Here is a 26668-nt window from a genome sequence, read left to right on the forward strand (position 1 = left end):
ATTTAAGCCTGGGTCTATTGCCTCCAAAACTCACCTTTCCTGTAACCAATGCAAGCAGCGATAGCTTTGGACGTTTGACCATCCTTCCCTCCAATCTGTATTCAATGCCTTCGACAAGACAACCTCTATGTGTGAGGTTATAATGGTAAACAGAGTGGGCAAAGTCAACTGCCAACAGGGTCAAAGTATGAAGTGACATAAATGCTTTACGCAGTGATGCGGGTTAAGATGCTTATTTCTTCTCTGTATTACAGAGGATTTCCTCTCACAGTTTATAGACAAATTCATGTCAGTGGGTTTTTAATCATTACACATACCAAAACTTTTTCTATTAAAACATTCTCCTAGGGGTTGAAGCAATAGTACGGTGGGGAGGGCGCTTGCCCTGCCCATAGCTGACCCGGGTTTGACCCCCGGCAATCCCCGTAGTCCCTGAGCATCACCAGGAATAATTCCTGAGTGCAGAGGCTGGAGTAATCCATCAGCATCACACTTTTTGGCGTGACCCAAAAAGCCAACAACACAAAACAAAACAAAAACTTAATAAACCTGCACCCGACGTAGTGGTTTATTCTTATTAGCCAAGGTGGATGTGTGTGAACAACTGCAAACCTGGCTCCTCTAAAAATTTTGAAAGAACAAAAATTCTCTTAGGCATTTTTTGTTAAAATACCCACAGCTCCAAGAGACAGGGAAGATGACGGTGTGGCGAAGGGATCTGAGCCTCTCTCTCAGCGCAGGAACCCAGGAAGAAGCGCTCGTAGAGCGAACAAAAATCAGGAGCTGAGCGTCATCGTGGGAGCCTGTGGGACCATCTCAGGCAAAGCCACGTGACCGTGGATGTCTGCTCAGCCCCCGCCAATACACACAGGCACGCCACAGAACACAGCCCACCCAGGGCGAGCTCGCTGAGGGTCTGTTTACTCCTGATGCTCATGCCCAGAGCTATGGCTGAGACACACTCAGCGGCCAATAAAACACCTGCTTGAAGAATCCACTGGCTGACTCATGCGTCTCACAGAAGCCCCTTGTGTTGTTGGCTACCTTTCTGGACCTAAAATTCCTTGTGTGCAATGTAAAAATATCTAAAATAATAATAACAATAATAATAATAATCTGAGTCACTCCAATTTTCTTTTGAGATTCACTGTTTTTTGTTTGTTTTGCAGGGGGTGCTAGGAAGCCACACCTGGCACTGCTCAGGGGTTACTCCTGGTTCCGTGGCTAGTGCTCACTCATGGCAAGGTTCAGAGGCCCACACAGTCTGAGCTCTCTCCACAACCCAAATCTCAATGCTAGGAGGAAGGGAAGGCAGGAAGGAGGGAGGCAGGGAGGAGGGAGGCTCTTGCATTCTTTCCTATCAGCTGTTCCACGTCCTACTGCAGAGCCTGATGTTACAAAGTGGACTGGCAAAATCCCATCTTCTCCAAGAATGCTGCTATTCCGTGAAACCCTCTTTTCCTCCATTAGTCTTCTCTCACACGCCATCTAGCAGATGTCCTCTAGGGAGAGGCCGCCGGGGCGGGGCAGGCCAGTCACTGAAAATCAGGAGGTTTTACACAGAGATACTTGAGCTTTTTCTGGTCTTGGGATTCCCTGAGAGGCCTAAAATCTCTGAGGGTCCAGGGATTAAAGCACTTGCCTGCATGTGGCCAACCCTGGTTTGCTCCCTGGCACCATATGGTCCCCAGAGCACTGCCAGGAGTAGCCCCCAAGCACAGAGCCAAGCGTGGCCAGTGGGCAATACCAGGTGTGGTCCCAACCCCCCCATTTTTTTTTTTTTAGGTTTTTGGGTCACACCCGGCAATGCACAGGATTTACTCCTGGCTCTGCACTCAGGAATTATCCCTGGCGGTGCTCGGGGGGACCACATGAGTTGCTGGGAATCAAACCCAGGTCGACCGCGTGCAAGGCAAACACCCTACCCGCTGTGTTATCGCTCCAGCCCCACCCCCAAAATTTTTAATAAAAAAATGAAATTCTTAAGAACCCCCAAGAGCCTTCAGTTTGTATGGATCATGCCCATTGATGTCAGCCATAGAGAACAAAACCTTAAATGTACGGATTTTAAAATGACAAATAACCTCTACGTATCGGTATCAATCAAACACTCCTCCCTCAGCAGAACCACCTGTCTTCTCTGAGGAAGCCTGAAGGGGGAGGCATGGCGCTGCCGCAGGTTCAAGTCTCCAGTGGCGGGCTCGGTGGGGCCGAGCTGGACCTGCACGTGAGTGTCCGCAACGCACTGCCATGGGCTTTGGCGGACACGGGGAAAGACAAAGAACACTTGGTATTCACGTGAAAATCCTGAGGCCACAAGCCCTCTGAAAGGGCTCCAGGGCACTCACAGGCCCAGGGCCACCCGTGGTGAACCTCTGCTAAGGAGCAACAGGAGGGGGAAGGAACCAGGGGGACTGAGAAGGACACACCAGGAGCACTGTGATGTGGACAAGCAGAGAGCAATGCATGGATTCACATTTTTAAAAGCAAAGTATTGGGGTCAGAGCGGTAGTATAGCAGGTAGGGTGTTTGCCTTGCACACAGCCAGCCCGGTTTCGATCCCCAGCATCCCATATGGTCCCCCGAGCACTGCCAGGAGTAATTCCTGAGTGCAGAGCCAGGAGTAACCCCTGAGTATTACCGGGTGTGACCCAAAAAACAAAAAAAAAAAGAAAGAAAGAAAAAAAAGATAAAAGCCGGAAAGATATAGTACAGCGGGTAGAGACTTGCTCTGCATGTGGCCAACCTGGGTTTGATCACCAGCACCCCATATGGAACCCCGAGCCCCATCAGGAGTGATTCCTGAGTGCAGAGCCAGGAGTAAGCCCTGAGCACCACTGGGTATAGCCAAAATGCTCCCACCCCCAAAAAAATGTAAAGTTTTATTATGCATGAAACCCTACCATTAAAAGTTTTGTAAACTACTGTGCTTAATTTTTTTTAATTTTAAGGAAATTTTAAAAGAAGAGAATCTCTGGAGGATGGACAAGTCATAGGTGTTTTATCCGGCACCAGAAAAACAATAAACGGACAGAATTTCTTTTCTTTTTTTTTTTTTTTTTTTTTTTTTTGCTTTTTGGGTCACACCCAGCGATGCTCAGGGGTTACTCCTGGCTTTGCACTCAGGAATTACTCCTGGCGATGCTTGGGGGACCATATGGGGTGCCGGGGATCGAACCCGGGTCGGCCGCGTGCAAGGCAAACGCCCTACCCGCTGTGCTAGCGCTCCGGCCCCAGAATTTCTTCATAGAGTTTAGTAATATATATTTGCTGAAGTCTAAAAGAAAATCAAAAGGGTCACATGAGCAGCATTTTTTTTTTTTTTTTTTTTTTTGCTTTTTGGGTTACACCCAGGGATGCACAGGGGTCACTCCTGGCTCTGCACTCAGGAATTACCCTTGGTGGTGCTCAGGGGACCATATGGAATGCTGGGATTTGAACCTGGGTCGGCCGCATGCAAGGCAAACACCCTACCCACTGTGCTATTGCTCCAGCCCCAGCAGCATTTTAAAGGAGAGAAAATCTGGGCTCTTGGTCTTCCATAAAAAAACTAAAAAATTCTACACAATTCTTTTAAATTTTTCAGAGGCTCATAACTAAAGCGTTGCTGTTGGTGGTGGTGGGTTTTTGGTCTGGGAGTCACATCTGGCTGTGCTCCGAGCTTACTCCTGGTTCTGCTGCCATAGGGATTACTCCTGGCGGCTCAAACCTGGGTCAACCACAAACAAGGCAAACATGCTACCCACTGTACTATGGCTCCGGCCCCTCATAACTAAAGCTAAGAAATACTTTTCCATAGACATAAATTAGTAAGAGAGAAAGACATCCAAAGGCAAAACATCATCGCACAACAAGGAAAGAAATTTGGAATACATACCTACCATGTTCCCCAACTGGCAGAAAGAAAAGCTATCTCAATACACATGGCACTGGAGCCTACACATATGTTAGAATCATTCTGTGCAGATTCCGGGAGGCTGAGCAAGCACATCTCCCCTGCTTTATGTTGCCTGTGCTGAATGTAAGTGTTCCTCTATCTATAACGCGCTTACGAATGAAAGACACCACAAGATTACCTGCTGTCCCACGGAGAAGGCCTGGTTGTTGAACTGCTGAATAAACTCTGCTGCCATCTTATCTGTGTCATAAGGGTTGGAGTCGATGCTTTTTTTCTGCAGGAAGTCAATCTCGATGGTCATTGTGCCAATGCACTGTTTAGCCTTGTCGAATGTATATAAGGACACTAGAAGGGGAGAGGCAAGATTAAAAAACAAAACAAAACAAAACGAAAACCCAACAACTCCGGGGTCAGAGCAATAGGACAGCAGGCAGGGCATTTGCCTTGCACTCGGCCAACTGGGGTTCAATCCCTGGCATCCCATATGGTCTCCTGAGCACCACCAGGAGTGATTCCTGAATGCAGAGCCAGGAGTAACCCCTGAGCATTAGTGGGTGTGACCCCGAAAGAAAAAACAAACAAAAAAAAAACTCGGGGATATCAAATATTTATTATGTTTCAAAGAAAAAAATTTGGAGGGGGGCACAGCCATAGTTTCTAAGGGTTTATTACTGCTCTGCACTCAGGGATCACCCCTGGAGGGGCTCAGTGGACCAGATGGGGTCCTGGGGATCAAACTCTGGTCAGCTGTGTGCAAGGCAAGTAAGTAAGTGCTCTACCCACTGGACTACTGCTCCAGCCCCATTTCAAAGAAGTTTCACGTAAACAAATCCAAACAGAATTGGACCAAAGGGGCTTCACTGGAGGGAGACCTGGGCACAGACTCTTTTAGAAATAACCACTACACAGTTTCCTGCCTGTCTGAATGCTGAGATGGACTGAGAAGCACACTCCCTCCTTCAACGTCACTGACTACAGGCAGCTCACAGCCCTCCCACAGGGTCTCCCTTCTCATTGAAGAGAGCACAAAATGACAATGAGGTGAGGTGGAGCAGATTCCCAAACAATTGGTACAACATGCAATTTCCAAACAGGAGTCTTGATTGATGCGAGAAAGTGAGAAGCTGAAAGGTGCGCAAACTCCTTTTCCTTAAGAAAGTTGGATACCAGAAATATAAACAAAGAGGCAAATCTAACATTGGGCTGTGATCTGTCATATTTATGAAACAAAAGACTAGACCAGATTAATCTTCATTAGTTGTAAATTCCTTGAAATTGCTTATCTAACCATAGTTTTAATATTTGGGTTTGATGTCATGAAGGAGTATACTGGGCACATATTTTTTTTTTGTTTTTGTTTTTGTTTTTTTTTTTTTGGGCACATATTTTTAAAACAAGCATTTCTCATGGGCAGGAGCGGTAATATAATAGGCAGGGATCTTGCCTTGCATACGACCAACCAGGTCTGATCCCTGTCACCCTACAAGATCCCCTGAGCACCCCTGGAGTAATTGCTCAGCACAGAGCCAGAAGTAACCCCTAAGCATCACCAGGTGTGGCCCCCAAACAAAAACTAAACAAAATATTTTTCTTTTTTCTTTTTTTTTTTTTTTTTGCTTTTTGGGTCACACGCAGCGATGTACAGGGGTTACTCCTGGCTCTGTACTCAGGAATTACTCCTAGCGGTGCTGGGGTTACCATATGGGATACTGGGAATCGAACTCGGGTTGGCTGCGTACAAGGCAAATGCCCTACCTGCTGTGCTATTGCTCCAGCCCCCAAAATATTTTTTTCAAAAGCAAAACAACAGAGAAAGCCAAAAATAAGAAGTGGAAAAGGCAATGGAGATCAAATAATAAATTCAGACCTCAATTCTCAGTTGGAAGTTTCAGAATGCTCTTCTGCCTACTCTGGGCATTTGTTTTTTTTTTGGGGGGGCAGCAGAGAGGGCACCCACAGCCGGCTGTGCTCAGGGCTTAGTCCTGGCTCTGCAATCAGGGACCGCTCCTGACAGGCTTGGGTAACCATATGGGGTACCAGGGGCTGGACGTGTGCAAGGCAAGCACCTTAACCACTGCACTATCTTTTCACCCCCCCCCCAATTTTGTTCTTTTCTTTTCAATGGTAAGCACCAGTGCAGTTCCCACTGCTATGAACCATATGGCTGAGTACTTTCCCACACTGGGAAAATGACAGGAGTCAGCATGTTCTGAGTGCAAGGATCAGCCACAACCTGGGAGAAGCACCTTTGGGTTCATGGTATCACTCCCACCAGGTGAGCACTGATTTGTGCTTTCTTAAAATTGCTAGAAAGTAAGGCTAATGTGCTGACTGGAAACAAGAGAGTGAACCTGTTTCTACACAGTTAAAGTTTTTCTAAGTTGAAATATTAATGTAAGTTCTGTCCCAGAAAGACAGAACGTCTTCCTGAAAAGAGCACCATAGCGAGATTCATCTTTGCGTTATCTGTCACTAGCAAAACACTGGAAAAACAAAGTCTCAAGGGGAGTGAGGAAAAAGAGATGACATGTTCACAATATGGAACACTAGGGCAATTAAAACAAAATTCTGGGCTAAGAGCTGGGGATGTGGTTCAGTGGCAAAGCATATGCCTTGTTTCCATAAGACCTGGTTTGATTCTCCAACAGCACAAAACAAAAAAGAATCTTAGAAACTTGATCTATGTTTAATCAAAATGACATTAGAACCCAGTGTTGAGGAGCAGGGCGTTGGTTAAAAGGCTGGGGTGCACACACTGTGAGCAGTAGCCCCTGAGCACCACTGGGTGTGGTGAAAAAACAAAAAAAGAGAAAATGCCACTTAATCTAACCAAGACTCCCGAACAATGCCGTAACATTAAAATGCATGTATGTGAGTATAAACAGACATATATACAAACTATGTGTAACTGTATATATGTGCAGCTCTTTTAGGGGGGAGGGGGAAGCTGGGGGCTGGGGACCACATCCAGTAATGCTCCAGGTCTATTTCTGGCTCTGTGCCCAGGGGTCACTCTTCGTGAGGGACCATATGTGTGTTGGAGATCAAACCTGGGTCTGCCATGTGCAAGGCAAGCGCCTTCCCCACTGCCCTATTGCTCTGACCCCAGTGTGGAGCATTTTTATTCCCCAAAATTTGAGTGATTATGTGAAAATATCAGTATTACTAACTTTTATTTTCAAGTGTATTTGAGTTTAAGATCAAAGTTCCTAAATAGAAAGGACCAAGCTGCTGGTTTCAGCACCATGGACAGCATCTCGGTCAGCACCATGGCTAACGCACAGTCTTTCCCAGGACACACACACATACATACCCCTCACATGGGACAGGGACACACCACACACACACACACACACACACACACACACACACACACACACACACACGCCCCTGCACAAATTCCCTCAAGGAGCAAAAGTGCAGCAAGCCCTTCTCTTAATGAAACCATTCATTAATGAATGAAAACCATTAATGAAACCATTAATGTGTGCAGGAGGAGCACTTAGCCCACATCGGGCAATGCACGGGGATTATTCCTGGCTCTGTGCTCAGAGAAGTCAGGGATAAACTGGGGTGAACCACATACAAGGCAAACACCTTAATTTAACACCCATACTGTCTCTCCAGTCCAGACAGGTCCTTTAATACTGTGTTTTGGTATTGGAGCACACCCAGTGATGCTTAAAGCTTATTCCTGGCTCTGCATTCAAAAATTACTCCCTGCAGTGCTGGGGATCTAACCTGGATCGGCTGCATGCACGGCAAGCATCCTACCCCCCCACTGTACTATCATCTCTCTGGCTCCTTTTACTTTTTATTTTTGTTTTTTATTTTTTGCTTTTTGGGTCACACCCAGTGATGCTCAGGAATTACTCCTGGTGGTGCTCGGGGAGCATATAGGATGCTGGGAATCGAATCTGGGTCAGCTGCGTGCAAGGCAAACACCTACCCGCTATGCTATCGCTCCAGCCCCGACACACAGGTCCTTTTAATCAGGCAAACATGCTTCCTGAGGACCTCCTAAAACTGGTTTACACCCATCTCAATGTCTTTTATTTATGTTATTTCTCACCTAAAACACCTCTCTTTCTTGTCTCTACCGTGTAATTTCTTTCTCTTACCCACTAATCATGTTAAAAACTCTTGCCCATGGAATTTGATCTGCATGCGTCTAACCCAAGTTCGATCCTTAGCATCCCATAGTCTCCTGAATCAGCCAGGAGTGATTACTGAGCGCAGAGCCCGGATTAAGACCGGTGCATTGTCACGTGTTGCCTAGAAATCAAAAGTCAAAATAAAATTAATCAAAATTAAAAATTCTACTGCCTAGAGATTTCTCAAGTGAATTTCCAGTCTCTAATCTATTCATCCACTCCTGTTCTATCTTAGCACTTTTGCACAGAACTCCTATACACCTTCCAATACTCTGTAACTTATGAATATGTGCACATTCTTTCCTCATTCACTTTTAATTTCAGGAAGAATACCAAAGAGATAAAAAGAGAGCGATTTAAGTATTATGACTATTTATGTCCATTCTCAGATCTAACATAGATCATATATATGTTCACAGTCATACGAGCAGTAAGAATGTCCAATAGTCTTACAACCAAGAACACAAAATTGTATAGTTTTGCATACTATGAAAAAATGAGGATGAAAATTTACCCCTAGCAGATAAATATACACCTACCGTCTATTTCTTGTCCAATAGAAAGTCCAGCCCATTTTCTCTGTAAAATAAAAGAGGGAGGGGAAACCACAAAATTAAATAAATTAAAATTAGAAAAGAGAAATTCCTAGGAACTGCAGAAACGGAGTGAAAGGCCAGTGCGCGGCAACTGCATGTCGGCATCCTCAGCCCCAGCATCAGTGACTAGGACAGTGTGTGGAAACGGGGCCTTTGCAGCAGCAAGCAAGGGACAGTGGGTCACACTGAGGAGGGCTGGCCTTTGGCCATCATGACTGGTGTCCTTTTGTTCTTTCCCTTTGGTTTTGGGGCCACACCCAGTGTTGCTCAGGGTGTACACCTGACTCTGGGCTCAAGGATCTCTCCTGATGGGCTCTGGGGACCACATGGGCTGCTGCAGATAGAACCCGGGTTGAACAGAGAGAAAGTTGGGTGACGGGGGCGGAGACTGAGGTGCTGCATCTACCAGTCAAGGAATGGCCAGCATGCCGGCAATGCCAGAAGCTAAGCAAGGGGCAGATTCTTCCCAGACACCTTCAGAGAGAACAGAGCACCCGCTAGCACTGGAGTTCCAGACCTGTGGCCCAGAAACTAGGCAAGGACACATTTTCGTCCCTCTAAGTCGCCCACCCTGTGACGCTGCGTCACAGCTGCCTGGGGAAACGAACACACAGGCTATAGTTTGTATCCCAAACTTACCAGGCACATCTTTCTACAGTGAAGCTCGCCCCGCTGGGTGCGTTGCTTCTTTACGCAATATAATGTTCCTGAAGGACTTTGCTGTCTTAGGGAATATCCCAGCATCCTAGCCCCTCTGTGGTTAATTACACTGTTTGTTTAAAAAGAAATATTCAACTCATCAAAACTTGACAGATAACCTATCCCCAACAGCCAAGCGGGGATTCAAATCACCTTGCGGGTGGTCACGTCTACTCTGCACAGCAGCCCATGATTAGGGGCCTTTGCAACCAGACCTGAGCTTCTCCCCCAGCCCCAGCTGGCAACGACGGTAAGAATGCAGAGGCAGGCCAGATTGTGCCTTGGCAGGGACCAGGGACTGGCTTGGTATTAAGTCCCAAATTAGTAACTATTGACAGCTCTCCAAAGAACAGCAAGGAAAACATTTTTGGGCTGGGAATCAAATTTGGCTACTCCTCTGCACATCATGAATTTCCTGGTGGGTAGAGAAGAAGACACTGCGTTCCGAACTGCGCAACATCCTACTGTCTTCAAGCCTCTCCCCGGCTTCCTTCTTCTCCTTTCTCTGCCTCCTGCCTCCTCCCTCCTCTTTGGTACATCCCATCCCACTCTGGTCACCCTCCAAGTCAGTGTGGTCCTTCATTTACACCGAAACTGTGGATCACAAACTAACCGGACACTGTTCTGCACTTCAATCCAAAGACAACCTCCGGGGTGGGTAACAGTAGTATCTCTCCTATGGGTTTCTTTCGGGAATTAAAGAGGCTAATGTATTGCAGAGATTATATAGAATTGCACTTGGCTATAGTAGATATTTGGGACTTCCATCATCGTTGTTGCTGTTGTTAAAAAGTGGAGAGGAGAGGGGGCTGGAGTGATAGCATAGCGGGTAGGGCGTTTGCCTTGCACGCGGCCGACCCGGGTTCAAATCCCAGCATCCCATCTGGTCCCCTGAGCACTGCCGGGGGTGATTCCTGAGTGCAGAGCCAGGAGTAACCCCTGTGCATCGCCAGGTGTGACCCAAAAACCAAAAAAAAAAGTGGAGAGGAGAGGGGCCGGAGCGATAGCACAGCGGGTAGGGCGTTTGCCGTGTACGCATATGACCTGGGTTCAATCCCCAGCATCCCATATGGTCCCCGAAGCAGTGCCAGGAATAATTCCTGAGTGCAGAGCCAGGAGTAAATCTTGAGCATTTCTGGGTGTGACCCAAAAAGCAAATAAATAAATAGCTTGTCCCTTTAAAAAAAAAGTGGAGGAGAGTCAGGGAAAAATAGTCAAAAACTTCTGACCATGAATATCTTCAATGGGAGCCCTGTAAAAGCTAGGAACTCGGGAGTACCCCAAACTCGATCTAGAGAACCAAATGCAGAGAGTAGTTTGATAATCTGATCATTTGATAATTTCATGGAGGATGTAGGAGGCTTCTAGTGGAGAAAAATAAAGAGCGAAGTGAGAAGAATTGTTGAAAGCTCTGAGAGATGTTTCATAGTTCCCTAATGAATGCTGGATCGATTTCTCTGAAGCCCAGGGGAGTAAATCAATGCTTATTCGAAAACCAGAAGGAGGCGGGGCTGCACTCTGGGTGCCAGGGCCCTGGGATCAGTGGCTGGAGTCAAAGACATGGGAGGGAAGGAGATACTGGTGCTAGCAGTGCTCCTGGCCTCCGGAGGGCTCTCGGAACCCCCAACAGTTTCAACTGTCATCAGACCCTCCGTCACTGCAGGCAGCCAGGCTGACTCAGCCAGTCCGGGAGGGAACGCGACTCAGACCTACACTCTTCAATCCAGTGTCTTGCAGCCTGCAGCCCACCGTGCAGCCCCCACTGTCCTACTGCCCTACTGGTTGGCTCCCTGGTATTATGCCACAGTCTCCCATTTACACAGTTTCATCTGCAGCATCCTCGGAAAACCCTGGAGGCATGCAGGATGGCCCTATGGCACCAGCTGAGTAATGCTACTTTATCCCAACATCACTGCCCTTTACAATCATTATGATCAGGGGCTGGAGCAATAGTACTGCAGGTAGGGCACTTGCCTTGCATGTAGCCAACCTGGGTTCAATCCCCAGCACCCCATATGGTCCCCTGAGCACTGCCAGAAATGAGCCTTGAGCACAGAGGCAGGAATAAGCTCTCAGCACTACTGGGTGTGCCCCACAAAAATATAATAATAATAATCTTTTAAGGGGCCAGAGAGATAGTGTTGCAGGGGAGGGTGCTTGCTTGCCCCTGGCTTACTCAGGTTTGGTCCCCAATACCCAGTGTGGTCCCCTGAGCCCGTTAGGAGTTATCCCTTAGTGCAGAGAGAGGAATAAACTGGGTGTGACCCAAAGCACAATTGGGCGTGACCCAAAGATTCAAAAATAAAGAAATAAAAACAAGATCATTAGTATCAGATGACAACTGTACAGATAAGTACAATTATCTGTCATCTCTTCCGCTCTACCCTGAGAACAAACACTCAGGCAACCTGATGGACAACTGTTGCCACTGCAGAATTTTTTTTTTTTTAATTTAGAAAAATCAAGCCAGGCAGCTAGAGTAAAGCAAAATCTGGCAATGAAGAGTGAGTTGGTAAACTCCTGAATGGCTAGATGTTTTACTCCACTTCGAACCAACACAGATGTAGGGGAAGCTCGCCTCTGGCGAATCCATTCCCCACAACTCTCAAGAGCAGAGACTCTCCCGACGGGAGTTACCTGGGGTAAGCTGAAGGCGATGCTCCCTGGAACCACGGACGGGTGGGTCCTCAGGGTGAACGTGTACCTGTGGTTGGGCGAGGTCCTCACAATCACATGCCTGAAAGACAGAGGCAGAATCAGCACTGCACGCCAGGGGGGTGGGGGGGTGGGGGGGACAGGGAGTTCATTTACAGGCAACAACCGGATGACATCCAGAGGAAACCAGGGGTAAAATCAGAGTCCAAGAGAATGGATCAAACATTTCATTTCCAATTCAATTTGTCCCAACATATAGTAGATGAATGAGGCATCACGGAGCAGAATAAGGACCAAGCGGGGGAGGGTGTGAAACACGGACTTCATGACATTTATCCTGAGTGGATGAAAACACTTTAAGAGTGACTGAGGGGCCAGAGAGAAAGGACAGTGGGAGGGCACTTGCTTTGCACGTGGCCAACCCAGGTTCAACCCCCAAGCACCCCACTGGGTTTCCTGAGCACTGTTGGGAGCAATTCCTGAGTGCAGAGCCTGGAATAACCTCTGAGTATTGTTGGGTGTGGTCCAAAAATCAAGAAGAAAAGCAATGACTGCAATTCCTTGGTATTAAATAAAAATCGAGATCAACTTTCTCTCCTGAGAATCACTTCACACCTAAACAGAACCAAGGCGGGGTGAGCCCCAGAGAATAGGCCGGGATTAAAACAAATAAGTAAAAGGTTTTTTTAGTTGGTTTGTTTGGTTTTTGTTTTTTTGGATTTTTTTTTTTTTTTTTTGGTTTTTGCTTTTTGGGTCACACTTGGTGATGCACAGGGATTACTCCTGGCTTTGCACTCAGGAGTTACTCCTGGCAGTGCTCAGGGAACCACATGGGATACTGGGAATTGAACCCGGGTCAGTAAGGCAAACACCCTACCCACTGTACTATCACTCCACCCCAAAACTGAGTTTTTAAGAATATGCATTCAATTTCTTTCAAACTCTCATAACCTGCTGAAACAGTAACAACCTGCAAATTTTAAAAGATGATAAAAATATTAAATTTCACAAAATACATCAGCTTTTACTAACCTACTAATGTACTATTTCAATGCATTAGAGGCTTGTTGGACTGGAGCGATAGCACAGTGAGTAGGGTGTTTGCCTTGCACACGACCGACCCGGGTTCGATTCCTCCCTCCCTCTCGGAGAGCCTGGCAAACTACCCATGTTGTATTCGATATGCCAAAAACAGTAACAACAAGACTCACAATGGAGATGTTACTGGTGCACGCTCGAGCAAATCAATGAGCAACGAGACAACAGTGCTACAGTGCTACGGAGGCTTACTTGCCCTGCTCAGAACTTAACCCGCAAACAATTCAAACAGAGTCATCTTTTTAGGGGAGCATTCTCTGCAATGCTCAGGGTTTATTCCTGGTTCTGTGCTCAGAGTACCAATTGTGATGCTGGGGATAGAATCAGGGTTGACCACATGCAAGGCAAGCTTCTTACCCTGGACTATCACTGACCCAAAATACAATCATCTGAGATCATCTCCTACACTAGGAAATCACCACTATGTGAGAGACAGCTCTGTCATTCAGCACTATGTTTAAAACAAATCTTTAAGAAGGTGATAATATTTTTGATATTAATGATTATAAGCTAAATAACCCCATCATGAGTACACTGAAACCTGACATACGTAAAAAATTTCATAAACTAATTCTCACTGATTTGGGGGGGGGGGCAAGGGGAATGAGTACTCCCCAGCAGGCCTCAGGGGCCAGGGGTCACTCCCTAGGATTCTGGGCCAGGGAGGCCTATGCGGTTCCGAGCAAGGGCCTGAGGGTGAGGTTATGAGTCCTCACTGCCCTTGTCAGCGGCTCCCCTCAGTGGCCTTGGGAGCCTGGATGGCACCAGACTGGAAACAGGCTCTTCAGATGCTCTGGCCACAGTGACAGGAACTGACTCAAATAAATGAGGACCAAATTGCCATAATGTCTACATTTTTAAAGTGAAAAAACATGTTTTATTTGCAAGTTTTGAGGAGTGTGTGTGTGTGTGTGAGAGAGAGAGAGAGAGAGAGAGAGAGAGAGAGAGAAAGAGAGAGAGAAGGAGAGAGGGAGGAGAGGGAGAGAGAGAAAGAGAAAAAGAGAGAGAGAGGGAGAGAGGGAGGAGAAGGGGAGAGAGAAAGAGAAAAAGAGAAAGAGAGAGAGAGAGGAAGAGGAAGAGAGAAAACGTGTGCTCAAAGAAAGAGAGAACTCGGGCTTCTCCAGAGTGGAGAGGGAGTCCCAGGACACAACCCAGCAATAGATATGAAAGCATGAAAATACACATTTGGGGGCTGGAGTGGGTATATAGAGGGTAGAGCATTTGCCTTGCACATGACCAACTGGGTTCGATCCCCGGTATCCCATATGGTCCCCTGAGCACCACCAGGAGTGATTCCTGAGTGCAGAGCCAGGAGTAATCCTTGACCATTGCTGGGTGTGACCCAAAAAAAGCAAAAAAGAAAAAAAAAAGTACACATTTCCAAAGGGGAGCCTCGGGCGACACATGTGCCTGGGCACCACAGGCACACAGCAGCAACACATGGGCTCGGGCAGCACATATGCGATGATTCTATATTTTGTGCTTCTAATTTTCATGTTTCTTAGTTAAGGGCTTACTAATGGCTAGGCATTGTTCAAAGAGTTTTAAATGAATTACACAATCCTCTGAGGAAGTTTCTCATCCCCCCATTTTAAAGATGAGGGCACAGGAGAGAGAGGGAAAAAACCAACATCAACATAATTTTCTCTCTGATGATTCAGATTGACACCGCCAGAGCCAGGATTCAGATTCATTTTGATCCCACAGTCAAAATTCTCATTGACCAAGCTCTCTATGATTTATATAAATATTATCTTCAGTTCTATCAAGAAAATAGGTTAAGGGGCTGGAGCTACAGCACAGCGGGTAGGGCGTTTGCCTTGCACGCAGCCGACCCAGGTTTGATTCTCAGCATCCCATATGGTCCCCTGAGCACTGCCAGAGGTAATTCCTGAGTGCAGAGCCAGGAGTAACCCCTGTGCACCGCCAGCTGTGACCCAAAAAGCAAAAAAAAAAAAAAAAAAAAAAAAGCACATCAGGCCAGAGCAATACTACAGCAGGGAGTGCACATGCCTTGCATACGGCCAACCCGGATTCGATCCCCAGCACCGGATATGGTCCCCTGAGCCCACTAGGAGTGATTCCTGAATGCAAAGCCAAAAGCAAGCCCTCTGGAGCACTGCTGGGTATGGACCCAAAACAAAAACAAAACCCACATGCATCATTTTTAAAACATATGTATTCAAGTTTGACACAATAAGAAATAAAATACGTAACTCTCATCTCTTCCATTTCCAGCCCACAAAAAGAATGAAATAATTCATGTCAAAGACGTATGGGCTGTGAAGATAAGAGATAGAGAAGCAAAGGCAGAGCCATGACAGGCTCATAAAGAAGCCAGAAGAAGCTACGCCAAGGTTTCGGTTCCAGAATTCCTGGAATTGAGCACAGATACCTGGAATTGAGTCATGATTTCCCTGAAGTGAGACAGCCATGGTGAGATCAACTAAGGGTTACCAATCTGACGCAGGTAGGGACTTTCCTCAGAAAGTTCCTCTTATATAATGCTACGGTATAAAAGCCCCTCGCTTTTGAGACTCGGGGCTGCTCATTCCAAGAAGGCTGTCACTGTGTCGTTGAGCCAGATGAGAGCCCTCAAGCTAGCAGAGCTAGCCAATAAAGACCCTTTGCTTACTGCACCGCAACTTATCTTCCTGTGATTCCTCTGGGGAGATCTCGGCCCGGTTTAACAGAGACAGCAGAGAGCTTAAGGCTCTGGCCTAGGATGCAGCCGTGGCCATGAGCCCTGATTCGAATCCTGGCACCACGGAGAGTCCCCTGAGCTCTGCCAGGTGTGGGCCTTGGGAACACAGCCAGGCACACAGCCCCCAACAAAAATCAACAAATATATTTATTCAAAACTACAGAAGTGGCCCTCTCTTCAAGCCCATGCCCTCCTGGGACACAGATCTCACTTGCTTGTCTCCATGTCTCTCTGCTTGCTGTCTTCCACTCTAGAGAAGCCCACTTTCTCTCTTGGACATGTAATTCCACTCTCTCTCTCCCCTCACTTCTTTCTAAGTAACTTTTGTTCCATAAAAACTACTACCTTTCTGAAGTCATGAAATTTGCTTATAAGTGGATGGTCATGGAGGGTATCATGCTAAGTGAAATAAGCCAGAAAGAGAGGGACACGCATAGAATGACTACACTCATTTATGGAATATAAAACAACACGATATGAGACTGACACCCAAGGACAGTAGACAAGGACCAGGAATATTGCTCCACAGTTGGAAGCCTGCCTCATGAACTGGGGGAGAAGGCAGCTGGGATACAGAAGGGATCACTTAGTCTGTGATGGTTGGAGGGATCGTTCGGGGATGGGAGTTGTGTGCTGAAAGAAGAACCAAACGTGATGGCCTCTCAGTATCTGTATTGCAAACCATAATGCCCCAAAGTAGAGAGAGTATGGGGAAAACTGTCTGCCACAGAGGCAGGGGGAGGTAGGAGGGGGGAGTACTGGGGACTTTGGTGGTGGAAAATGTGCACTGGTGGAGGGATAGGTGTTCGATCACTTTATGACTGAAAATCAAACATGGAAGCTTTGTAACTGTAGCTCATGGTGATTCAATAAAAAAATATATATTTAAGAACAGTGCAGTGCTTATTAAAAAAACTATCTTTCTTGACTTAAAATTTTATATATATATATATTTTAAAGATTCTAAAATTCTACTCAGCACCTTAAAGAAAGTGAGATACTCACTGGCCGGACTGGAAATCCTTTTCATTCACAACCGCACAGTTGGTCAGCGACAGCTCATCCGTAGGGCATCGGGCAGCTTGCATACTCTAGGAAAACCAATGAGCAGGATTAGGCGTCACTGCTGTTACCTGGGGAAACACTCTATACCTTCCTGGGCTCTTGTCCATCTTGCTTGCCATCAACACCTATCCCCAATTCCTCTGTACACTGTCCCTGTCATTCCATAGGAACACGTGTGGGCCTGGCGACCACAGCATGTGGCGGCCTCAGGGCCTCCTCTCCCGCCCAGCCACGTGTCTCCACACATCAGAGACGGTGGGAGAAAGGCACTCTCACTGCCTCTCAATGCACAGGACTCTGCCCTGAAGGAGAATAAATCTACCAGAGAAAGGTTAAGTGACCAAGATACAAAGATATACAAAGACACAATGTGTGCCTCACCAGAGAAAGGAAAAGTAACCAAGATACAAAAAGATACAAAGACATAATGTGTCTAACATGCAGGCAGGCCTTTGAAAACCACTAGCAACAAGATACAGTTCCAGGACTTTTCCACCAGTCACCAAAATTACTTTATTCTAGTTAGTGCTTGACTGAATTGTATCAGAGCCAGTGGAACACTAGTTTCCTAAGAGGAAAAATTTTTTTAAATGTGTGGACTGGATCCCAGGAGCAGGACCGGGAAAGAGCCCCAGGCACCAGCAGGGAATAGCCACTGAACAGTTCAAACGAAGGAAAAACAAGATGTCACAAGGGGCTATAAAGACACACGGGAAATAGTACAGTGATCCATGAATATTCCTTTATTGTTAACTGCAGACAAAAGCAATCAGAACAGAGTAGCTGGGAAGGCTCTGTAAAACAGGCTGATCAAACCACAGACATTCCCTTTAATTCCCTTTAATGTGCTTCTGGGGTATTAGAGGAAGCAAATCAAGCACTACATTTCTCTGCGTTGCTAAAAGATGTATCAAAAGGGAGAGTGCCTCATGGCTGGCTCCGTGGCTCAGGGGTTAGTGCACTGGCCCGGCAGAAAGGATAAAGTGTCCATGGAAAATTAGCTGATGAGCCTCGTGGAGAGCTGTAATGCTGAAGCAATGGCCACACTAAGAGAATGCAAGAATCCCAGGAGAAGGTGGAGAGAGCAGAGTGGGGCAGACACATGCCTGGCATGTGGCCAACCCAGGTTCAATTGCTGGCACTGCTCATGGTCCCCTGAGGTTTACTGGAGTGATACCCAAGCACAGAGCCAGGGGTAATCCCTGAGCACAGCCAAGTGTGGCAGCCCCTCCCCACCAAAACAAACAAACAAACAAAAAAGTCCCACTTAGAACATAAAAATGTTTTAACATGTTAGAAAACTGCTATTCCACAAAACCCAAAAAGCAATGTGCTGGTAACTGTACTGATAAATTTCAAAATTCAGAAATTTGAAACTTTGAAATGTATTTAATTAGTCATTTCAAAATGGGTATTTGGAAAACATTTTTAGGGTAAATGAGTCTGCTACTGAAAACTAAGTATATTACCCAAAAAAAGCACTAGCATTTGCATGCAGTAAAAAGTCAAAGATTTCTAACTTAAAAGACCCCATCAAAAAATGGGGAGAGGAAATGAACAGACACTTATCTGAGGAAAAAGAAGAATGGATGGCCAACAGGCATATGAAAAAATACTCATCATCACTTACTATTAGGAAAACCCAAATCAAGACAACAATGAGATACCATCTCACACCACTGAGACCGGCACATATCAAAAATACTGGGAACAATCTGTGTCGGTGGCAGGGTGGTGAAAGGGAACCCCCATCCACTGCTGGTCTGGTTCAACCCATACTAGGGTTTGCAGTAAACTTAAAATGGAGCCACCATCCGACCCAGCAATCCCACTTTGGGGCATCTATCCCCAGGACAGAAAAACATTCATTCAAAAAGACACAGTCATACCACAATTCACTGCAGCGCTCAGTACTACAGCTAAGATCTGGAATCAACCCAGATGTCCAACAACACATCAGTGTGAAGATACAGTGTATATATACACACAATGGAATACTACACAGCTGTAAGGAATGATAAATCATGCAATTTGCTGCAACATGGATGGAAATGGAAGACATTATGTTAAATGAAGTAAGCCAGATGAAGAAGGATAAACACAAAAAGACATCTTTAATATTTGGGACTTAGAGTAGCTGGATGAGGAAATGCAACGGTTTAAAGGAGGGATGCCCTGATCACCCTTGGTCCCACAATACAGGAAGGAGAAGGAATATAATGAGTTGGGGGCAGGAAGGAGTGACAGATGAGCAGGAACAGGGAGCTAGAGTCAGGGTACTTTGGTGGTGTTGAGGAATGATAGAACTCAACATTAAAACCACAGACTCAACAACACTAAAATCAAGAGACCCAAACTAACAACCGAACTTTGAGAGGTACCTGTTGAGATGGCAGGCAGGCGGGGGGGGGGGGGGAGGAGAGGCATTCGAGGAACACAGGGGGAGGGAGGGAAGTTGACACTGGTGGTGGGATTGGTGATGGAATATTTAAATGGAACGTCTAAAACCCAACAATGAACAGCTTTGTAAATCATAGGGCTTTGACAAATAAAACTGGGGGGGGGGGAATATATGTGGTGACTTTCAATTACTTTTAGCACATTAATGCCATAGAAGTACAATACACTCTGGTTAATCTGTAAACAAACCTAATGACTGAAAACTTCCCAAAGACACTTACATAAAACATTTCCATAAATGGTGGCAAAATATTTTTTTAAATCATGATTTTCACTGTATCACTGTATCACTGTCATCCCGTTGCTCATCGATTTGCTCGAGTGGGCACCAGTATCATCTCCAGTGAGACTTGTTATTGTTTTTTGGCATATCAAATACGCCACGGGGAGCTTGCCGGGCTCTGCCGTGTGGACAGGACACTCTCGGTAGCTTGCCGGGCTCTCCGAAAGGGGCGAAGGAATCCAACCCTGGTCAGCCGTGTGCAAGGCAAATGGTTCTCACATGCGACTATTTTACTGGGGAGGAGGCAGGTTGAGACTGTGTTCAGGGTCCCTCCCAGGGCAGTACTAGGAGATTCAGCAGTGCTGGGGCTGGAACCCAGGACCCCTGCATGCATAACACTAGGCCCATCCCTCTGGGCTACCTCCCCGGCTCTGAACTAGGTTCTCAAGTATTAGGGCTGGAAAGATGGTACAGAGGACTCAGCACTTGCTCTGCACACGGCCAAGCCAGGGTCCATCCCTGGTATCCTACATGGTCCCCTGAGCACCAGGAGTGATCCCTGAGCACAGAGCCAGGACTAAGTCCTGACCACCAGGCATGGCCCAAACAAAACAAAAAATTATAACAAAGCATAACTTTGCTTTCTATATGAACAGTAAAATCAAAACTTATGAAACTATTACACATTTTATCTATGGCTCACATTTTTTATGCTGTACATTTCTCTATGCATATAAATTAATACATGGCATAAACAAAATATATATATCATGCATACACACACCTGGGGATACACAATCTGTTTGTATTAATGGAATTAATGATAAAATGTATGAACACCATCATCGATCTAGAACCCATGGAAATGCTTGCTTCCTGAATGACAGCATTTCCCCCTGTCATCTGAGAATAACATACAGAGCCTTTTCTATTTCCCACCTCCCCTGGGGTCTCTTTCCTATGGCTCTCTTTCCCTTCTGGGTTCCTTGCCTGGCCAACGCCTACTCATTTTACAGTTCCAGGCCTTTCTGGCCCCCACTTCAGTGGGGAGGTTTCCACTAAACTGATGGGAAAAACTTCAACCAGAAGCACTTGCCCGTAGCTTTGTGGTCTGTTCTCTGCTTGCACTGCATCACAGACAGTACGTTCTCTGGGACTGAGACAGAGCCGGGTTCTACCGTCTGCGGTTCTGGGGGCTAGTACAGGGCTTGGCACACAGTGCGGGTTCAGCAAATGCTTGCTGCCAAGTGAACTGATGGGTCAACAAGAATCCAGGTGCAGAACTAAAGAACATGGACGCCAAGGACATGCCAAGGTTACTTAGGAAGCGAGGTTTCATTCGCCATCTAATAACACAAAAGGACACAGGAGTCACATCACCAGAGCAATCACCACATCACCACATCACTTGGCAAGTGTGCCTAAACGTCTGAGATTGTAAACCAGTTTACCAAAGACATGATGGTGCCCTTCAAAACCAAGAGACATGCTCCAGAAATCATCTGTCTGGCCAACAGAAACAGATGCTACTGGGAAGGCTCCCCACTGGGATCGGGAAGCATCTGTGTTCCATGGTGAGTCAAGCAGGGTCTCTCATTTTCTCATCAAAAAATAAGTCCCTATAAATAGCGGCTGTTTACTGATCACAATCATGCCGCGGGAAAATTCCACACTTTGTTTGATGGTCACCTTATGTCTAGGAAACGATCACAACCCAGCTGCTGCTCTAGCTGCACAGCCACTGCGAAGCGAAAACATGACGCTAATAGGAATGTTACATAAGGCTATTTGTCTGCGTCAGCCGAAGACTGAACTGGCCTCAGAATATTTTCACTGGGGCAGGAGAGAGAGCACAGTGGGTTAAGGCTCCTGCCTTCTTGCCCTCAGCCCACCAGGTTCGACCCCCAGCATCACAGCTGGTCCCCCCGAGCCCTGAGGAAGAGTAAGCCCTCAGAACAGCAGGATGTGACTGCAAACCACCCTGCCCCTCCAACAAAAAGGAAAACATTGGAAATATCACAAGTATTTACCAACAAATGGCTGAATGGATACACATATTATGGCTTAACGATACAATAAAATGCTACTCAGCAATTAGTAAGAACCTAAATCAGAAATCTATGTAACAACATGAATAAACCTAAAAACATCATGTTAAGTAAAAGAAGCTAGACTGAAAATAAGAGTTCATCCTACCTTTATAAAATTCATCTTAGAAGCAAAATTACTCTAAAAGTAACAAGCAACAACAAAAAACCTCAGTTGCCTAGATGCGACAAATTAGCAAGGAAGTGTGAAGGGACTTTTCAAGATGACAGAAATATTTCTTATCTTGACTACACTTTATTGTATAAACTTGAGAAATGCAGGTCTGACTTCCCAAAAGCTGGGCTATCTCTCAGAATTCCTATGGCAAACATGGGATAAAAGCCAAGACGAGAAAATATAATTTAGGGGTTGGAGCATTAGTATAGAAGGTAGGGCACTTGACTTGCACAGTGACCGACTCCGGTTCAATCTCTGGCACTGGGTTTGATCTGGTCCCCAGTGTTCCTCCTGGGATGATCCCTGAGTGCAGAGTCACGAGTAAGCACCAAGTACCACCAGGTGTGGGCCAAAAAAGGGGGTAGATATAGATATAGATATAAGATTTATATATGTATATTTAATATATATAGCACTGTAGCACTGTTGTCCCAATCATTGATTTGCTCGAGCAGGCACCAGTAATGGCTCCATTATGAGATTTGCTGTTACTGTTTTTGGCATATCAAATACACCACAGGGAGCTTGCCAGGCTCTACGGTGCGGGGGGATACTCTCAGTAGCTTGCCGGGCTCTCCAGGAGGGACAGAGGAATCGAACCCGGGTCGGCCGCATGCAAGGCAAACACCCTACCCACTGTGCTATCGCTCCAGTCCATTTTATATATATATAGTGTGTTTAAATATATATAAATTTAGGTTCAAGGTCAAATGGACAAATGCTTGCAACAAGAACCTTAACCTTGGTACGTCCATATTCAGGTATCCCAACTCAAAGAGAGATGTGTTCGAGAGAGATTTAAACTAGGAGGTTAACCCGTGAGTCCACATCAACTTGAGCACAAAATCCTAAACCAGATTATTTCAGTCCCCGGCCCTATAAACTTCCTCTTTATGGGCTTGAGTGATCACACAGGTAGAGCAATTGACTTGCACATGGCCAACCTGGGTTCGAGTCCCAGCACCACATCTGGCCTCCTCAGCTCTGCCAAAAGTGATACAAGTGCAGAGCCAGGAATAAGCCCTGAGCACTGCAGGGTGTGATCCCAAAACCAAAAATAAATTATTAAAAATAGTATTTTTAATTTGTGAAATGCTTATGAAGTTAAACAAAATTAGTGCATCTCACAGCAGATGCCTAAAGAATTCTGCTACAATAAAAAATGGGCAACAGGGGCTGGAGTGATAGTACAGCGGGTAGGGTGTTTGCCTTGCACACAGCCGACCTGGGTTCGATTCCTGGCATCCCATATGGCCCCCCGAGCACTGCCAGGAGTAATTCCTGAATGCAGAGCCAGGAGTAACCCCTGTGCATCGCCAGGTGTGACCCAAAGTGCAAAAAAAAAAAAAAAAAAAAAGGCAACAGAATCCATTCACAATAGAAACAAAAGTATATATAGTAAAAAAAATTAGCAAAACTTGCACAAGACCCATATGAAGAAAACCTATGGGAGTACATAAAGGAATGGCCAACTAAATCAAATAAAAATGATATCAATGCATGTGATGACTCAATAAGGTTGAACACCAAATTAACCACAAATTCCAGGCAATTAAAATCACGATCCCAGAGGACTCCCATCTAAGCGGCAACTGAACTATCTGATAAATGTGGCTGAGCCACTGAGAAACCATTCGGACCATGAGCGAACATGTTTTGAGACCTTATTATGTGCCGGGAGCTGTCTGAAGAGTTTATAAACCTGAAAGCGTCCCCGCCTAAAATTCTCTTCCCTGTAGCCCAAATCTAAGCAACAGTATTCATTTCACTTTTTGCTTCTCATAACACACACACACACACACACACACACACACACACACACACACACACAAAACTGCTTCTACCAAACGATTTTAAAACAGGACTCATTCTGAATGTTGCATGCATGAAGCGATGGGGCAGAGAATCTCATGTTCAGGTTAATCACAGGCAGCACACTTCATCCCATAACTACCTTTACCTCGGGGTGTCCTGCGCTCGGAGTATTCGTGGTCCTGAGTTCACAGGGCACATATCTCCAGGGCAGGGGGAGGCAGGACCCTTACCCTGCAGCTCTGGCCTCTCACCCCCCACTCCTGAAGCTTCTGCCTTTCAATCTGGGGGGCACAGTCTGGAAAGTGCTCTCCTTCGGGGGGGCACAGATGACATCCCCGTGCTCCCTCCTCAAAGGATGAAGCTTTCCTCTCCTCACCTGCACGCTCCTCCCCCTTCCCTCCCTAGCCTCCCATTTTCCCGTAACCTAATCCAGTTTTGAAATTCTCTCAAGCTGCCAATTTTCCGTCTTCCATGTTCCCCCCTTCCGAGTGCCAAGACCATCCAGGGTCCTAGTTATCTGCTCTGATTTGCTGTTCTCATCTTGATTACTACCATCTCTGTTCTTTCAAGTCACTCAGATTCACAATTTCAGGGTCAGTTTTCCCTCTCCAAAACACATACCAGTTTGGGGTACAGGGTTCCCTGTCAGCAATGCCACTTGCATTCAATTCACAAAACCTGCAGGATCATTGGTTTCCATGATTAATTAATTTCTGTCTAATTCTGCCTTCCTTCTGGCAACGGACATGATTTAAAACCCCAAACTGATTCTTTTTTTGTTTTGTTTTGTTTTGGGGTCACATCCAGCAGCGCTCAGAGCTTACTCCAGGCTCTGAGCTCAGGGATCTCTTCTAGTGGGGCTCTGGGGGCTGTATGGGGTGCCAGCATGCTCTACCCACTGGACTATCTCTCTGGCCTCAGAGATTCCCAAATAACAAAGCCCTAACTCCTCAACATGGTTCTCAAAATTATTTGTGATCTATCCTTATTTTTCAGTATTATCTACATCCATACCCCAAAGCAGCCCATGTTCTTCATATTCCATGCACATGCCTTTGTCCAGATCATGCCTTTTTGCCTGAATTGCCTACTACAGACCCCTTCCACTGTGGAAATCTTGCTTCTCAAATTAAAAAATTTGAGAAATGTTTGTAAAGTTAAACAAAATGAATGCATCTCACACTATTAAAATAATGCATCTCACATTATCAAGCCTGGAGATCCCAGGGCCCTAGGAAGGAGGAGACCCTCACTCCCACCCCCACCCCGATGCTCCTTCCCCAGTTCTGCCTCTACCCACTGCTGCCAGCGTTACACAGCTTAGTTGAGCATGATTCTCAACTGACTCTCCTGGGCCACTCAGGGAACACACAACAAATGTTAAATTTCTGATCCGCACCTCTGGAGCTATATTTCTCTCATAAACTCAATGCTTGTGGGGCTGGGGCGATAGCACAGTGGGTAGGGCGTTTGCCCTGCACGCAGCCAACCCGGGTTCAATCTCTGGCATCCCATATGGTCTCCCGAGCACCACCAGGAGTAATTCCTGAGTGCAGAGCCAGGAGTAACCCCTGACCATCACCGGGTATGACCCAAAAAGAAAAAAAAAAAGAAGACTGAATGTTTGTGTCCCGAAACTCCTGTGTTGAAAACTTGAGGATAGTAACAGGGGAGCCTTTGTAAGGTACTCAGGTCAGCAGTCAGTGCCTCCTGAAAGGGATCAGTACTTCGACGACAGGGTCCCTGAGAGCCCGTTCACGAGGCCCCTCAGAGCAGGCAAGCGCCCTGGCTGCAGACCTGCAGCCTATTTTGCTTGTGAGAAATATATTTCTGTAGTTAATGAGCTGCCCAACTGCTGGTAGTTTGTAACAACTGCCTGAATGGAGTAGGAATGACCTCATTCAACAGAAAAGTTCATTTTTTTTTTTTTTTTTTGCTTTTTTGGTCACACCCGGCGTTGCACAGGAGTTACTCCTGGCTCATGCACTCAGGAATTACTCCTGGCGGTGCTCGGAGGACCACATGGGATGCTGGGAATCGAACCCAGGTCGGCCGCGTGCAAGGGGTCGGCCCTACCCACTGTGCTATCGCACCAACCCCAAAAGTTCATTATTTTAAAGTGTACATTTTGGTTTTTATTTTTTTGCTTTTTGGGTCACACCCAGCAATGCTCAGGGATCACTCCTGGCTTTGCACTCAGGAATTGCTCCTGGCAATGCTTGGGGGACCATATGGGATGCTGGGGATCGAACCCGGGTCGGCTGCATGTAAGGCAAATGCCCTACCCACTGTGCTATCACTCCAGCCCCTAAAGTGTACATTTCAATGAGTCTTAGTACCTTCAAGATGTGCCATTATCACCACAAATTCCAGAATATTCCGGGAAGTCCAAAATGAAACCCTAGTCCCTGTTAACAGTGGGGACCAATTCTCCCTCCATTCCCTAGCAACCACAAATCCACTTGTTCTCTATGGCTTTGCTTATCACATTTCCTACAAAGAGAATCATATTTTCAAGCTCACACACACACTGTAGCATGCTTTTTCTTTTTTGTTTTTTTTTTTATGGCCAAATCATATTCCATCATACGTATCACATTTTATATATAAAACTCACCAGCTGGGAGTATTTGGAGTATCTCCACCTTTTGGCTATTAGGAATAATGCTACTATGAACCTCTATGTACAAGTTTATATACAAGTGAACAAATCTTATTACAAGTATCGCTAAAGAAATCAAATCCATGTTTGTTTTTCACAGTTTTTCTCTTTTACTATTTGGGGCCTCCCAAGCAGTGCAAGGGGCCTGGTTATGCCTGGCAACACTCGGCCCAGCTCTGCAGCCCGGTGATTCAATGCCAGGGACCGGCAGTGTGGCATGGAACCACACTAGCAGTGCAGCAGTAGGGACACGGGGGGCTGGGAACTGCCCTGGAGGTCTGGAACATACCAGGGCGTGAGCCTTTGCGTAACCTTCCAGGCTCCAGGCTCTCTTTTGCTTTTCATTTATTTCTGTGTGCACAGAGGTAGGGGGT

The 26668-nt window shown here is 46.2% G+C and overlaps 1 protein-coding gene across 2 annotated transcripts in view; it reads right to left on the bottom strand.

Annotated features, from left to right (window-relative positions):
• Positions 1-26668, bottom strand: part of NSF (N-ethylmaleimide sensitive factor, vesicle fusing ATPase) — a 146567-nt gene that overhangs the window by 110858 nt on the left and 9041 nt on the right. For both annotated transcript variants that reach the window (XM_055133170.1, XM_055133169.1), the window contains exons 2-5: positions 16810-16895; positions 11985-12084; positions 8592-8631; positions 4077-4243 (exon numbers count right to left, since the gene is read on the bottom strand). In XM_055133170.1, the coding sequence (XP_054989145.1) occupies positions 4077-4243; positions 8592-8631; positions 11985-12084; positions 16810-16895 (393 nt within the window). The remainder of the gene's footprint in view (positions 1-4076; positions 4244-8591; positions 8632-11984; positions 12085-16809; positions 16896-26668) is intronic.

Source organism: Sorex araneus, chromosome 3 (assembly GCF_027595985.1).
Source record: "Sorex araneus isolate mSorAra2 chromosome 3, mSorAra2.pri, whole genome shotgun sequence".
Lineage (NCBI taxonomy): Eukaryota > Metazoa > Chordata > Mammalia > Eulipotyphla > Soricidae > Sorex > Sorex araneus.